The 15,877-nt window shown below is 42.7% G+C and overlaps 2 protein-coding genes across 6 annotated transcripts; one reads left to right on the forward strand and one right to left on the reverse strand.

Moving 5' to 3' along the window:
• Window positions 1–626: 626 nt before the first annotated feature.
• On the reverse strand, window positions 627–11,554 carry bend4 (BEN domain containing 4). Of its 5 annotated transcripts, none has more exons than XM_076875826.1 (7): window positions 11,452–11,554; window positions 9,946–10,705; window positions 6,151–6,732; window positions 5,223–5,374; window positions 5,096–5,122; window positions 4,756–4,996; window positions 627–2,677 (listed from the first exon to the last, which is right to left on the reverse strand). In XM_076875826.1, the coding sequence occupies exons 2-7, from the start codon at window positions 10,406–10,408 to the stop codon at window positions 2,445–2,447; spliced, it is 1,698 nt and encodes a 565-aa protein (XP_076731941.1). In that variant the 5' UTR covers window positions 10,409–10,705; window positions 11,452–11,554; the 3' UTR covers window positions 627–2,444. The 5 variants fall into 5 exon arrangements, with proteins under 5 accessions (XP_076731941.1, XP_076731958.1, XP_076731954.1 ...); XM_076875843.1 differs by having other exon boundaries at window positions 5,283–5,374; window positions 11,452–11,552; XM_076875839.1 differs by lacking the exon at window positions 11,452–11,554 and adding an exon at window positions 11,104–11,226.
• A 94-nt stretch (window positions 11,555–11,648) lies between these two features.
• On the forward strand, window positions 11,649–15,513 carry shisa3 (shisa family member 3). The gene is made up of 2 exons (XM_004545812.4): window positions 11,649–12,320; window positions 13,672–15,513. The coding sequence occupies exons 1-2, from the start codon at window positions 12,050–12,052 to the stop codon at window positions 14,256–14,258; spliced, it is 858 nt and encodes a 285-aa protein (XP_004545869.1). The 5' UTR covers window positions 11,649–12,049; the 3' UTR covers window positions 14,259–15,513.
• Window positions 15,514–15,877: the final 364 nt, after the last annotated feature.

Genomic DNA, 15,877 nt, shown 5'->3' on the forward strand with positions numbered 1-15,877 from the left:
ATCTCCCACAGGATTTTGTGGCTTGTTTAAACATTTCCATTTTACAAGACTTCTATTTCATCCCTCGTCTGAATTATGCACCTTTTCTTCTACTACACATATATTACAGCTAATTACACTGCCGATTCATAAAATTAAGATATAAAATATGATGTAGTGTTATAGCTTAAGGAGCGGGACAGTAACAGGTGTTTCTATTATTCATTCAGTCTTTTTTTTAAACAAGTAAAAAGCAGCCTGCCTAAGAAATTTTACAGTCTCCGACCCACATATGAAAAATACTAATGTCAAACATTTATAATGCTTTCAACATTTTTTAGGATAATTTATGTATTTAAATTATGTACCAGCTGGTTTATTATTAGTTATGTGGTAAACATTAACATTTGTTAACAATAGCTGTATTTGTCAATGATAGATCTCTGATTGGCAGAACATAAGAAGTTAATACTGAAGATGAATGCTCTTAGTCTCCTTCTTTGTTGCTTTGGTACAGTGAAATGACCTGTGATTGGATTAAATGTATAATGTTTGCTTTTCTTGCCAAGATCCCAGCCGGCACAAAAGGCCGTCTTTAACAAGTACATACAGTATTAATCCAGCAGATGGATCACTCTATTAGAAAATGGATTTGACAAACTTTAATGTCACAAAGATAATACTGTTTCATAGAGAGATAGGATTCAGGTATTATTTTATTTATTATAAATAAAAAACAACAGAAACTATATCTGTAAAAACCCAACTGATGTTTCACAGTGTTGATAACAGCCACTTTGAGGGTAAAGGAGTAAATACAAACCAACGCTCACATTCAGAACAGCAACACAACAACAGAATCCGACTGGTTTAAGGTTTCTGTGGCACTTTTCTACTTGGCTTTTTAAAGAGGGAGAAGTGGTATTTCAAAGACACCTCACACAATAACTGTACTTTATATTACACATTTACACAGCACTGTCAACTTGGCGGACTGACCTAAGAAATCTGGTACATTCAAACGCAGAAAACAGTGTCATGAGGTGAAGTCAATGAGCGTCAAATAAGCACAAAAGAATAAAAGTGGTTGAATCCTGCACGTGGACTTCTCACTTTAGGATTGCCTTGCCTACAGTAAGACACTTAAAGGTGCAAATTGGAGAAGTTGCAGGAAAACGATGAAGTGATCACATTTTTTCCACTTGGATTGACGTTTAAAGAAACTTTAGACCGACACACAAACGAAACACATTACAGGATTTCTGACACACATCTTTAACACTTTACACTGTGGTGGTCTCCAAACGAGTTTAAGGCATTATTATATGGCAGCTGCCTTAAACCAGATGTCTTGATCAATGCCGACATGAAATGCTCGAGTACGGCAACACTGTAATAAGGGAATGCTCGCGAAATACCGCAAATTCTCTTTTAGCTGAATTCCAAATTTTCAGAATGCAAAGGAAAAAAAACATTGATGTAAAAAATGCAAACATTCAAATAAAAAGATACAGCCTGATTAACATTTCCCAGGCTTCCATTTTTTCCTTAAATCTGCAATTTTTGTTTATTATGTGGAAAAAACATCAGTATTATATCACTGCTACACACAGTAATTCAAACAAGAAATGTCATGTGTCCTCTGCAGACGTGAGGAATTCTTACAAGCCAAAAATGGAAGTTGGGTCAAAACCAAACTGACTTTTTACATTTTAGCAATTTCCAATATAGTGCTTTTGATTAACTTGCGATATTCTTCCTAACATGAAGATTAGGAGCAACGCAGCATTGATTGAAACATTTTCCAGCCAAAGGAGGCTGGATTCAAAGTCATTTCACAAACTTTTCTCTTTTTAAATGCACTTTTCCTTCCATTAAATGAGGGAAAAATAAGGAGATTCAAAGTGCAAAACTACAAATAACAAAACATGATTTTCTCAGAGGCACTCCTGTTGAAGGGCTGCAAGTAAAGGTGCTTCACCAGTGACAAAAAATATATATTAAGTGCTACTTTCCATGGTAAAGTTTATAAGTGGTGTCAATGGTACATACATACAAGTCTCTAACTGGGTCATTAACATAAATAACTTCCATATGAACTCTAAATGCACATGTAGATTGTAAAAAAACAAGTAAAAACAAAGAAAAGAAAAAGAAATCAGCCTCCTTGAAGTGACTTCTTTCCACTGGCAGTGATGTAACTGCTCAAACTTTAAAAAAGGAGCATATGGAAGACTCAACCTGTTCAATTTAAAACCTCCAAGAGTCCAATTTTCACTAAACAAAGGGTTTAGGTATAAAAATGGGGAAAACTATAAAACTATTTGAAAAGGAGGACTGTAGTCTATATGTTAAACGTCTTCTGGAATGTTTTCTTCACTGTGTAAAGTGACAAGGTCAGAGTTTTGGGATATGTTGTTGTACAGCTACATTTCAGGCATTTGTCTTTAACTTCTTCTTAAACTTCAATCCGACTGACCGTTCTGGCAGCTTTTTAAATACAGTTCATCCTGTGAAAGATGTCCGTCAAAGCCGTCCATGTACAGGCTGCTGGTGCTGCTGCCGCTGCTGCCCAAAAAGGTGCCGACTGCTCGGCCCTGACGAGCGTGACCGACGGCATCGCTGAACACTTTGTTGATCTGCTCCTCAGAGGGCATCCACCAGTCTGGGTTTGAAGCACAGTGCATCCGGATAAACTCTGGCAAGATTAGGAATTTAAAAAATTAATTTTTTTTTTTGGTCTGTACCTTTCAACTTATTTGAGCTACCTTACTAAGACAGGACGTGCTAAACAGAGGACATCCTGGGCTTACTGGGTGGTGTTTGGGTGTTTAGCTCAAAAGAGGAAGGAAATAACCAAAAAAGTTCAATCTTTGATGATCGACTGATATCGACTCACAATTTAAAACTGCGACGTGGAGTTCCTCAGGGATCTGTGTTAGGACCACTGAAGTTCATTTTGAACATGAATAATATGCGTAAAATTAGAAGAACATTACAAACAACAGATAACAACAGGCTAAGGTGCTGTGGTAATGACTTGGAACAACTTCAGAATGTGAAAATTAAATACATTAAAAATCTGGGTTGATAATAACAAATTAATATTTAACTTAAGTAAAACTAAATATATGATATTTGGAAACTGCTGGATCTATAGCAGTGAGATGATTATGATAAATAATATTGAATTTAAAAAATACAAATTAAATTTCCATGGTTGATAATAAATATTAAACTATGCTGGAAGCCACATATCAACTATATTAAAAATGTAATATTTACATTAGTTTTAATACTATACAAGAGTAAAACAGAACAAAAAAACTCATTACAGACTCCTGCTATGAGGATGGATTAAATCGGTAAATAAGTGGTTTGGTTTTTCTGCTTCATTCAGGGAATATTGCTCATCTAGCTGTTACACTCCATTATTATTGTAACGCACATATAACTGTAGCCATGAGAATGACGGTAGCTCGTATAAAGCTCCGTTTTCTGTTTGGTTGTTTTTATAACGGTAAGTGTTAGACTTCTACCTATCCCCTTTGAAACTTATAAATATTTATTTACACCATCATGAGTTTGTGTTTCATATCCAGAGATGTATTTTATTTTGCTAAATACTATCTGTCCGTCTATTGAATAACATTTTTAGACCCAAGCCACTGTATTGAATTTTAAATGGTTAAAAATGCCCACTTTCTCCCATCAGTCTATGCTCAAATAACCAAAAAGACACAAAAATGTGTTTCAAGTTTCTTTTTTGCAAACTTACTAAAAGCATAAACTGAAATCCTTCATTTACAAGTAGTGTGACTCTTTGCTGTGGCTCTCTAAGATAAGCAGATGCATCCAGTTTATTAGAATCCTTTCTACCACACACAGCCGTATAGATTTCAACTCAATGTTCAAAAGTCTAAATGGATATAGCATTGTTGTGCTTCACTGCGGTCACATAACATTTTGTATACAGTGAGAAATGAGTATGCAGAAAATTCAAATTTCAAAATTCTCCCACAGTTGCTCGTTTAGTCCTCACAGCTTTGAGCTTTCACCGATGAAAGTCAGGGATGTTTTTTCAGGTGGAAATCGAATTAAAAAAGGCAACGACTTAAGGAGCTAATTAACCTTGATTGGAGTCCATATGTGGCAAAATGAACGTATGGGACAGTTTTGGAAAAGCAAACCCATGTGTGTAAGGTTCCACCATCCACACTGCCACAAGGCAAACATGAGGACAAGGGCACTTTTATCCATTAAAACTAAATCCAGAGCAAAATGTGAAGGGATCTGAATGCTTTCTGGATGTAAGATGTAAATAGCAACGCACATAAACTTTCCTGGTTTTGCCTAGCAACCGGAGTTAAGACAACTTTAATTTAAGCTGCTATAATCTGCATCACATGACCACAAACCCCATATGTATCAGATCTTAGACTGTAGATAGCTGCTGCTGCTTTTAAGGTCTGTCAGTGGTTTAAAGAAGTGGAGCACTCTAATGAGAAAGCCACTTATGGCAATCAAGCAACACTAATAACATATTTTATAATTAAAAGATTAACATGAGAGTCATACAACTGTGTCAATAAAGGTCTCAGGATATTTCACACACTTGATTCAAGCCTTGAGTGAAGCAATTTGTAAAAAGACCTTTTGAGCAAATAGACCCGTAAATAGAAACTGGCCACATCTTCTGTATTTAAACAGTAATGACCTGTAATGTTTTCCTCCTATTTAAAATATGTCTTGAACTATAATGTTTTGTAGTTTTACCTCTGAGGCAGCTGACTTTAACAGGGTTGAGCGGTCGTCTTTCCAGGCCTGCCTCTCCTGAGTGGACTGACCGCTTCCTTTTGCCTAAACCACAGGAGAACTTGAGCTCATCTGTGGTGAAGACATAGCGAATCAGATAGCGCAGCAGCCGTCTGCCATCTTTCTTAGAGGAGTTGACAGCTTCGTCCCACTGCTTATTGGTGATGAAGAGCGGATAGTTCTCCAGGAGCTGTTTACTGCCCTGTGAGGAGGAGGAGGAGGAGAAAACGAAAGATGTTGCTTTCCATGACATTTCTATCATGTAATTAAAAACAAACAAACAAGAAGTTAAGACACAAACCTCAAAGACTGTTTGCCGCTCTTCTTCCTGTATAGACAGAGCTTTTAATTTCACATCACTTACATTCACAGTTATCCGCATGAAGACATTTCTAATGCACTGTTGACCTGATGTGATATTTCCCCACCTTAAGATATGCTACTGATGACATCTGCTCTGAATAATGAAGAGGGGGCTGCTTCCTCACCTCTGTGAGCTGCTCCTCTGGCATCGGCTGGGCCAGCTGGTTGTGGAACTCGAGAACAGTCTTGAAGTAGTCAAGAACATTTTGACAGGGAACTGTGTAAAAACAAGCGAACGTTACCATAAAGAGAAGCCCAGGGTCAAAATCGCAGCAAAGAACAACCCATCTGCTGCATTTAAACACTGACACCCTGCTATGTTTTCTTCCTTTTTAACAAATCTTTACAACCTGGTTTTTCCCGATCAGACACTGTACACAGAATTTTATGTGCAGTTAAAATAAGTTGTTTTAGTGCAAACTAGGCTAGTGTGACAACAGGGAGCTCAGGATGCTTTGGGGAGAGCAGACAAGTTAACAAAAATAGATGCTTTGAACACACTTTTTAAACTGTGGGATGCATTTAGATTGCAAAAGCATGAGGAAGAAAATGAAGCACTTCCTAATAATTTGTTGATCTCACAAGCACATTTTGTGCTCAGTATTTTTCACAGATGAAAACAAACACTCATATAAACGCTGTAAGAAAGATGACACGTATGGATTTGACTACATGGACTTTAAATGTTTATATCAGAATCCGACTTTGATTCTGCTGTCCTTCCAGTGATGATGTCAACACAAATGCTATGCATGTTACGTGTATACGAGTAGATAAGAGTATAAAGCAAACCAACTACCCAGAAGCCCTCGATAACACGCTTTGTAAATAGCATTGATGTGTATCATCGGTACCGATTAATGCCGTGCACATGAAATCAAAAGTCAGATGGCAGCATATAAAAAAAAGATTTGTGGGATGAAGAGATTTCCTGTCCCCAGTTGAGTGAGGATTAAAGCAGTCATCACTGTGTCCTGGCTGTTATTACTGCACCTGGGATGTTCTCCAACTTGTTGCGGAGCTCCTCGTTCTCCTGCTGCAGAGACAACACCTCCTGCTCTAATTCCAGGCAGCGAGGACAGCAGTTCTCCTCCTCCTCCTCCTCAGGCAGTGTGGACGAGGGGTGGCCGTATGATTCTGATGGAGTCGGGGAGCCCCATCCTCCCAGGTTGTGTCTTGGAGGAGACACTCCTGAACCAGACTCAGGTGCCGGGCACTGCTCGTCCTCCAGACTAGCAGACAGATGTTGCTGCTGCTGGTGCTGTTGTTGAGGTCCTGAGAGCAGATAGTTCTGCAGGGAGTCTGTGAAGATGCGGAGAACTGCAGAGGTCTGTTGTTGGTTCAAATGGCTTTGTTGAGCCTCCTCCTCAGGGTCTGTGGTGGAAGAGCTCTCCTCGGATTTAGACTTCCCCTGTGAGGAGCAATGAAGCCCCTGAGTGTCCCCTGGCCCGTCTTCCAGCTTAATGTTAGAGGTGATGGAGGAGGAGGAGGAGGGCTCCAGGAGACGCCCGTTGTTGAGGAGGCTGAGGACTCGGCTGCACTGCTGGGCGAAGGCATCTAAGATGAGACGGTTCTCTGAAGCAGACAACAGACATTCACATTAGCAGCCAGTCATTGGATTTAAGATGAGCTGCTTGTGTTTGCAGAGTCACTCAAGCAAACATTGCCCTCAAGGTCCATTTATAAGACTCGCTGGAGCTTTTGGCTTTTTTCACATGCTCCCTGCTGACCCACTAACCAATGCAATCAGTTAACACAGGCAGACAGTCCTACAGTGACAGGATTTCAGGACAAGTGAGCAAACTCAAGTCACTGCTGAGGATGTAGTGATAAGCTCAAAAGCTGCAGACAAGTCCTTGAGGAGTTTGAGGCTTGAAATAATTTCTTTGTTGGCTTCTATCTGGCTTTTCCGCTGTGCAGCAGTAATCCTTCAGGAGACACACATGCAAAGTATAGCCTACACCATTCATACCTCAGAGATGAGCACACTTTACACTTCCTGTATCAAACGTTGCGTGACGAACCAGTGGACTAAACAGTTTAAGTGCTGCAATTATTAAAACACCTTGAAAAGCTACAACTGTAAAATCCCTCCAAAATGTGAACAATCTAATAATGTCATGTACGGTGTGACATGCAGCATTAGTGAAGCCAGGACAGTATAACTCACAGATTTCTGTGATTTCACTTCTCTTAGTAAGATTTTAAACAAAGCATTGTTGTGCCTGAGTTTAAGAATCTGATCTTCTTGCACTGTGTGAGACAGATTTGATCACCTCTCCTTATTACAGCGAGGTCTGTGTTTGCTACTTTAAATTTGATGAAAGGGCGTGTGGTCTTACATCTTCACTCTGGTGTCACCTATACAGGGTCTGCCTGGGTACAGGAAACATAAATGCCTGAAAGACAAACTAGAGGCAGCTGAGTTGATGACATCTGATCCAGAAGGAGGGATAAATGTAGAGAAACTGTCTGGTTTTAAAAGGTCAGCTGTCGGAATAGGGATGGTTCTACCTGATGCAATAAGAAGAAAATAAGTATATCTATATTGTTTTACGTTGCATCTGTGTCTCCTGTGTTCTCTCTCCAAATTGGTGGATCTAACTAATACATCCATAACACGAAGGTGTTTAGAGGGAAATGGTTTTGCTTGAATTGCATAGAAACCTAAAACAGGACGATGCCTCAGCTAAAGCGACATGCTGTGTTAAGCCCCCTGGTTTAATCTTCAGTTTGGCTTCGTGTTTGTTTTTTTAGCTGAAGTCTTAAACAGCAGAGTAACCAATAACTTCTGCTGACAGATGTCCAAGTTCTGAAATGCACTGAAGCAGGAACCCTCGCTTGTAAAATCAGGTTTGAGGTTCTTACCTGATGAAACATATTGTACTTTTCACCAGTGCTGAAACATGAGGCTCTAAGCTGCTACAGTTCTGGCAACAACATGAGTGATTGTGTGCATTGGGTTTCTTGGGGTTGTAGTTTGTACTCTTTCCGCCTGCCTTTACTCTTTGCTCTCTTTTGCTCTCTGCCACGTCTTATTGTGGCAAAGTGTTCCAGTAGAGCAGCAGACACTTGGCTCCTCTGCTCATGGAAATGTCAGCTTGATTATACAGATTTATTCAGATGTCAATAAACTCTAAAGTCACAGTTTCACAAAATGAGCATGGAGCCAGAAACAAGCCTCAGTGGATAGTTTCCCTGGTAGTCTAGGCACGTCCTAATGAGATGATCTCACACACACCTCTCTGTAATGATTATGAGTCCACTGGCCACACACACACACACACACACACACACACACACACACACACACACACACACACACACACACACACACACACACACACACACAGACAAAATGAATTCTAGGCGGCCATTGCTGCGTTCCCACTCGCTCAGACGTGTCTATCAGCCTGGCGCAGATGTGTCGCATTTATTAATATGCGTGCCGTCTCTGTTTACCCGTCGAGATGTATCCGATATCATTCGCCTTCACCGTGCACCCCGCCCCCACTCTCGTCTCCTTCTCTCACCAATTCCGTGGCACTGCGAGCTGAGAGTCTCATAAAATTTCATTAAAAACAACACGGTCGGCAGAGGGAAAATTTATGAGACCCATTTATTTTAATCACAACTCTTTGGGAGAGGCTTTTCAATGCAATTTGTGTTATTGTGTGCTGAACTGATTGCTGAATCCCAGGCCCTCCGGAGAAAGAAAGGACATCAAGTTTCTTCTTTTTCCGAGCCATAAGAGGAACATTAAGTTGTTTCTGTGGTGTAGATAGAAGCACTTTGATGTGTCATTATCAGCAAGAAATGCATGGCACGCTTTAGCTCTGATTGGACGATACATCTTGTGTATTATAGGCTGATTCACTAGAGCAGGGGAAACACAGTTTTATGTGACTGTTTCATTAGTGATATCAGGATCATGTGCATGCCAAAATAGATGCAAACAACAAAGAGACCCAGGTTTCACAGATGCGAGCTGGTCAAAGATAAACGATCACTTAAAAGTTAAATATGCCCTACCTGATGCACAAATTTGCCATTTCACATCTAAGTTAGTTAATACAGGGCTTGCAGTGAGACCGGAGCTCTGGCTGAGCACTTGATTGTCTCCAAAGCAACAATAAGCAGCAGCAAATTGAGTCTTTGCTGCCAGCAGTGATAACGAGATTATTATCTGATTAAGGGATGAGATGTCTAATATTTAATCTTGGTAATGCCAGGGTTAGGTTCATTGCTTTCATCTTAATGCTGGTTCCCATGGACCCGCCCTCCACATGGGGAACACATTTCTTCCTGTGCACCCCTCTAATGAACAGCAGCTGAGAAGAAAATGAGCAGGGAACAATGTGTTACAACAGGAGACAGAGCCCTTCTTGCACACACACACACACACACACACACACACATATACATTCGCAAGTAAACACACAGGCGCAGACCCGGTGTAATTTTTAGCACATGCACACTAGAGATTCAATCATGACTGCTCTCATCACAACAGCACATCAATCACTGCTGACAGGAGCAAGAAATGGGAACAAAAACATGAAGGTGATGTGAGACAAACAAAAGACATGTTGGCTTTTTGCCTGCAACCCTTAAGTTTATTGACTCTGGAAGCTTTGCACTCATTCATCTAAGAGGCGAACCAAAAGAAAGAAAAACAACTGTTCCAGCGTTTCACTAATCTGGACTCAACGACTGTAAAAGTCTGAATATCCTAGACGTTAAGAGAAGTGACTTTCGTGCCACACTCTGGGCAAGTTTAAAACCCACCTGTGCTGATACCGTAGGTGCAGTCCGGAGAAAATCTGGGCTCTGCTCCGCCGCTGCTGCCGTGCCGCTGCTGGCTACCGAGAGATGCTGCCGCTGAGGTGGATGTCGGAACCCTGCTGCTGGGCCTGGTCTCACATGGGAAACGTTGCTGCTGCTGCTGAGTCGTCCGGTGATGCTGCTGGCTGCTGCTGATAGAAACGCCGGTTTGGTGGAGCTGCTGCTGCTGCAGACGCTGTTGCTGATGATGGTGCGGCTGGAAAGGATGAGGCTGTTCGGGGTGAAAAGTGAAATGATGCCCGTCTCCAAACAGGGGCATCTCGACCACAGCGGACCGGTCAAAGCGCGACTTGCCCGCAGAGCGCTTGCTCTGGAAGGTTTTTAGGGTGCTGTACGGACCTCGCTGCTGTCGGCACATCTTCGGGGCGCACGGCCCTTCATCTGCGGGCTGCATCTCTCCTTCCATACCGGCCAGGTGTCACAGCGCGGCGGATGGCTGCGGGTCGGTGTCTTAGCGTGCTGGTGTGACAGGCAGCTGATAAGCGAGGGATCAGACCGTCACTGTCTCAGTTTCCCTCACAAACACTGTGAAGGGTGGGCTAATTTACTGACAAGTCGCCGCTCCAATCCCCAGTCGGGGGCGCCGATACCGAGACTCCTCCAGAGGGAAATACAGGCGGGACTTGTGCGCCACTGGCTGCCTCCTTTTGTAGCCAACATCCTCAGCGAGAACAACGGGGCGCTGTAGCAGTTAGCCTACAATCTGAAAATTTGAAAAAAGAGAGAGAAATAAATAAATAATGAAACAGAATGGAGAAAGGAAGAAAAGGCAGAGGCCATTTTGCTACTGAGCTCAAAGCGCGGGCATAGATGGAAGGAAAATGTTTCCACACATAACCGAACCTGAGGGCAAAAATCAAACAGGCCAAAAGACAATATCAAAGTATTGTTTTTTTAAATTGAAATGGAAAATTACTAACAAATAAAAACGAATGAGTTGATAAATGAGAATGTAAAGAAAGCATTTTTGGCCCAATCACTGTCCCTGATTTGACCCGACTGCTGATTACAATAAACAGGTAAGCTGAAGGGCACTGCCAGCCGCACACCTACTCACTGGGAAACAAAATCACGTGTCTGTGATCATTTTAGTCCCTTTACCTGATGTCCGTCAAAGGCAGGCCAGCAGCTGTCCAACAGCCCACGGGGCTAAAAGTTCGCAGCGCCACGCGGGGGCGCCGCCTCGATACCTTTTAACGGAGCTTTTAATAGACGGACCTGTTTTTCTCTGCTTTTAGCGGAGACTTCTTCTTACTTCTCTCTAATATGAAACAACAGCAGGGCGAACGTGGCCGTGATAATTACACGTGAGGTGAATGATAAAATGAGTAAGGCTCGGCAGCTGCTAGAAGCTGCTGGAATAAGAAGAATTAAAACGCTCATCTGTGTGCAGCACTGCAACATAAAATGCTGACGAGCAAAGCTGGAGTCACATATCTCCGCGTTCACCTGTTTTAAAGCACAGCCGCAGAGTTGGAACACAAGCGTGGCCCAGCTCGTGCGCCTTGTTTGAGCGGCTTTATTGGAATGAAGCGTTTAGAGTCACGCCGGGCTCCCTCTGCACCACGTGATCCCCAACGTCCGGTTAATAGAGGTTGCGTGCGCGCTTAGTCCCCCCCCACATCCCCAGCCCCAACCCCAACCACAAAAACAGCAAAACTGCAGTGAGGTGGGCGCACAACTTCTGCTCACACTTTAACGCACAGGCGCGTTACGGGAGAGTTTGGAGCGACACTCCAAAGCAAGTTGTTCAGCATCAGCTGGTGACTGAAGCCCGTTTGAATGAGAGTGAAGTTCCGTAATGAGATTTTTAAAAGAAACCCGGAGAGCATTCAATTAAGGATTCCCCCCCTCTTTGAGCAGCTGCAGACTGAGAGCGATTCCAGCGCTGGGAAGATGACGGTGACCTAACTTCACGTCTTAGGATCCAATCGTTTAGTTTCTTTTTTGGTGAATTAACACAAATGAAAAGTGTGTAAACTTGGACTGAGGCTCTGAGCTGAAGCCCACTGGACGCAGGGAACGTGAACCCCAGCGGCTCGTCGGGATGGTGCGCCTGTTGAGCTGCCTGCTGCTGGGATATCTGACCTGGAATCTCAGGATATCGGATGCTCAGGGAGAGTACTGCCACGGGTGGCTGGACTCAAATGGAAATTATCACGAGGGTTTCCAGTGTCCGGAGGATTTTGACACTATGGACGCCACAGTTTGCTGCGGCTCCTGCGCGCTGCGCTACTGCTGCGCCGCAGCGGACGCACGGCTGGACCAGGGCATCTGCACCAACGACAGGGAGGTGGATAACACCGAGTTTGCAGCGCGTAGGTTCACTGATTTTAAGCTAATTTAGGTCCAAGATTGTGGTGTCGATTTCCTCGGGTCTTCGTCATGTGCGTAATTTAAGCAAGACCTCAGAAAAATCCAAATTTATTAGAGTTTAATTCGTTGAATGGAGAAAAACACACATGACTAAACTCTGTTTACTTTATTTAACCCTGTAGTGTTTAAAAGGTAAACACGGAGACGCTGTGAGAAGGACTTGCCTATTTAAGTTATAGCGGATCCTCCTAGAGAGGTCAGAGGTCAGCTGAACAATTAAGACAGCACAGAGCACTCAGAGGTTCAGTGCCTTTGCTGAAGGACACTAATGCACTCTGATATGAATTTCAAATATGAAATGAGTATAAAATGCGTTTTGTAAGACCTTTTTCCACTGCAGCTTTCTTATATGAGGTTTACATCCTTTGCTGTTTGAAGCATTAAGGTTCCACCTGCTCTTATCCAGCTCCCTTCAGTTTCCATCACACTCCAAATTATTATCAGTGCAAAGTGGAAACCTGGACACGTTTTCGATGACCCACCCCGCCAGTCACTCCGCTAAAACCTCTTTAAACAAATTCCTGTCAAAAATTTGTAAGCAGAAATTAGTTGGAAATTTGATCAAGCGGCGCAGGTTTGCAGTCCAGGAATGTTTTGAAGAGTGTAACCCTTCTCACACAGACAGGTCTATTATGCTGCCCAGAAATAAAGCACATTAGCTTTGACAGCTCACTAATTTCTAAACTAAAGTAATCACAACATCAGGAGACGGCGAGTCCTTTCTGTGGCTTCTTTATGAGGCGTTTGAGTGTTAGACTGACCTGCTGTTGGGGGAGGTTTTATCAGTTTTCTTTAAATTTCCCCAACGGATAAGCTTATAAGCCTTTAATGGAGTGGATCGTATGCTCACAATTTCCCAGTTTTCCCATTTAAAAATAAATAAACACTAATGTGGATTTCTTTGGTGAAAAGGCTTCATGAAGCGTAACTTGAGATGTTTGTGTTTTCAGCAGGAATGTGACTTTTGTTTGTTCGTAACGTTGTGGAGAACCTAAAAGAAATGTCATGATTAGAAACGTTTAGCACAATTTTTCCCACTATTAACAGCTACAGTCATGCTTCTTAGTTTATCACAAGGTAAGACTTTATGTGAAACTTATAAGGACTTTGTAATGGAGCTGCTGACTTTATTTCCTCTTATGCAAACATTTTGAGGCTGGTGTATGCACATTACATAGTAAGTTGTATTAAACCCAAATAAGCTGATGTCACTGTCACTGATGAAATGTATGATAAATGGTTTAATATTACAGATTTGTTTTTTAAAAATTGCCCGTGTTTCCTTCCCCACAGAGCCCATCTACGTGCCCTTCCTGATGGTGGGGAGCATCTTCATCGCCTTTATCATAGTTGGCTCACTGGTGGCTGTCTACTGCTGCACGTGTCTCAGGCCCAAGCAGCCGACCCAGCAGCCCATTCGCTTCTCTTTACGCAGCTGCCAGGGGGAAACGATCCCCATGATCCTTACCACGGCTCCCCCAAGCCTGCGAGCCCCATCGCGGCAATCCAGCACGGCTACCACCAGCTCCAGTTCAGCCGGAGGAGGTAGCTCCATGCGGAGGTTTTCTCTCGGAGGTCAGGGGCAGCAGCAGCATGGCTGCCTGGTATCAGCCACCGTCTCATCGTCAGCCTCCACTCCCACCCAGACCCCACAGACTCTTCTTCCACCTCCCCCTTACACATCCCCACCAGCACCCATGACAGGAGGGATCCAGCACCCGCTGCCTTCATCCCACACCCAGTTGCAGCTCCATCAGCCCCCGATGGCCACTCACTCGTCCCAGAACACCAGCTTCCTTCTTCCCCAGCAGTACTTCTTCCCTCTGCAGCCTGACGCCTTCGCGGCAACCAAGGGCTTTGCTGACTTTGGACAGAGCTGACAGGGCTCTCAGCACGGGAAATAGAGGATTACACAATTTTTAGTGGGCAGGATGCGACCTGTCACAGACAGAAACACGCCAGACGAGGCTGGTGCCAGAGAAGCTATGCATGAGGCCCGGCCAATTGGCCGCAGAGCGAGTTGCTGGAGGGTAGGCACAAAGCGTGACAGAGCTGCTGTGGTTGACCAGCATGGCCCGAGGTACTCCCTGTCTGCAGCACAGGACACATCAGCAGATCTGACACCATTTGTAAAATGTATGCACTTTTACTTTGTGAACAGATCTCCATGGTTTCCATTTGTTGACGTTTCAAGATGGAAATGTATCAGCGATCTTCCTGAAAAACAGATGTTGCCGTCACCAGATTCTGCTAAGCATTAACAGAGGTATAACAGACTTGGGAAACCAGAGAATTCCTTTTTCTGACAATCGGAAGGACTTGGGAATGAGAGACGTTTTATTTTGGAGGAAATGTTATGTTATATAAAGGATTTTACAGCTCTTCTGATTGATTGATTGCTTAAACTTCAGCAAATAAATGTTGTCTCATAGTAACTTGTGTGCTGTTTGATGTAAAGCTTATTAAGTAACAGTTTTGTCCAGAAAGACGGGGCTTCATCATCATCATCATCATCACTGAGACAAAAAGGAAACCGGAGAGGTCATCTCCCTACCTGTCGCTCATTCTCGCGCCAGACTTCACAGCAGGAATGCAGCGCTGAGATCAGTCATTGTCAGTGCTCAATGAGCATGGCGTGGTCACAGTGTTAAAAACAACTCACCCCAGAAATAGAGGTTTGGGTTGCACCAGCAGGTATGGAAAAACCTCCACAAAGACTGCTCTGTTACCCGGCTACCTGACTGTGAAACACACTTGGCAACCGGTTTGTCACGAAACCCGAAAGCTGTTCGGCTTCAGGATGTTTGCTGCTGCGTTCAGGTATCCGTTAAGTCTTTTATCACAGAATACGGCTCTCATGAATAACGTCTGTCGGAGTGTTACCTCCATCCTGTCTTGTTTGAACTTGCAGCTGTCAGTTCAAACCTCTGTATCACCTTCTGCTTATGAAAGGAAAACAGAAGTCGCGAACATGTCTTCATGATATTTTCTAAACCTTTTGGAAACATCGAATCCTCTGTTTTTGCCAGGCTCAGAAAAGTTTCCGACTTCTTTTCCAAGTTATCCTTGAAGGTAGGAACCCAATTCTCCACACAGTGAATGTTTTTATTTAAAACAATCGTGTGGATTTTATAACAATTCAAGTTTTGTATTTGTTCTCAGGGCCTAAACTTTTGAATCCTCTGACTTTTTTTTTTTAAACCACCAGACTTCTGTAGATCTTTGTAGACTTCTGCTTTATTATATTTTTAACAGATGCACCACAAATACACAGTTAACATTACAGATATCGCCATTAAACTTGTCCAAGCATATACAAGTAATCCCTGGCTCTGTATGATGTTTTGAGAGGGGATTTTCTTAATCCTTTAACAACTGTACAATACGTTTTTAAGCAATAAATCACAATTAACAGAAATATATTCAAAGTATTTTTAATTAATTTAAAATAATGAGGGTTTAATAAACACTCCATCTTCAAAGGATTAGAATTTCTTGG

This window comes from Maylandia zebra, linkage group LG2, assembly GCF_041146795.1.
Source record: "Maylandia zebra isolate NMK-2024a linkage group LG2, Mzebra_GT3a, whole genome shotgun sequence".
NCBI classification, from domain to species: domain Eukaryota; kingdom Metazoa; phylum Chordata; class Actinopteri; order Cichliformes; family Cichlidae; genus Maylandia; species Maylandia zebra.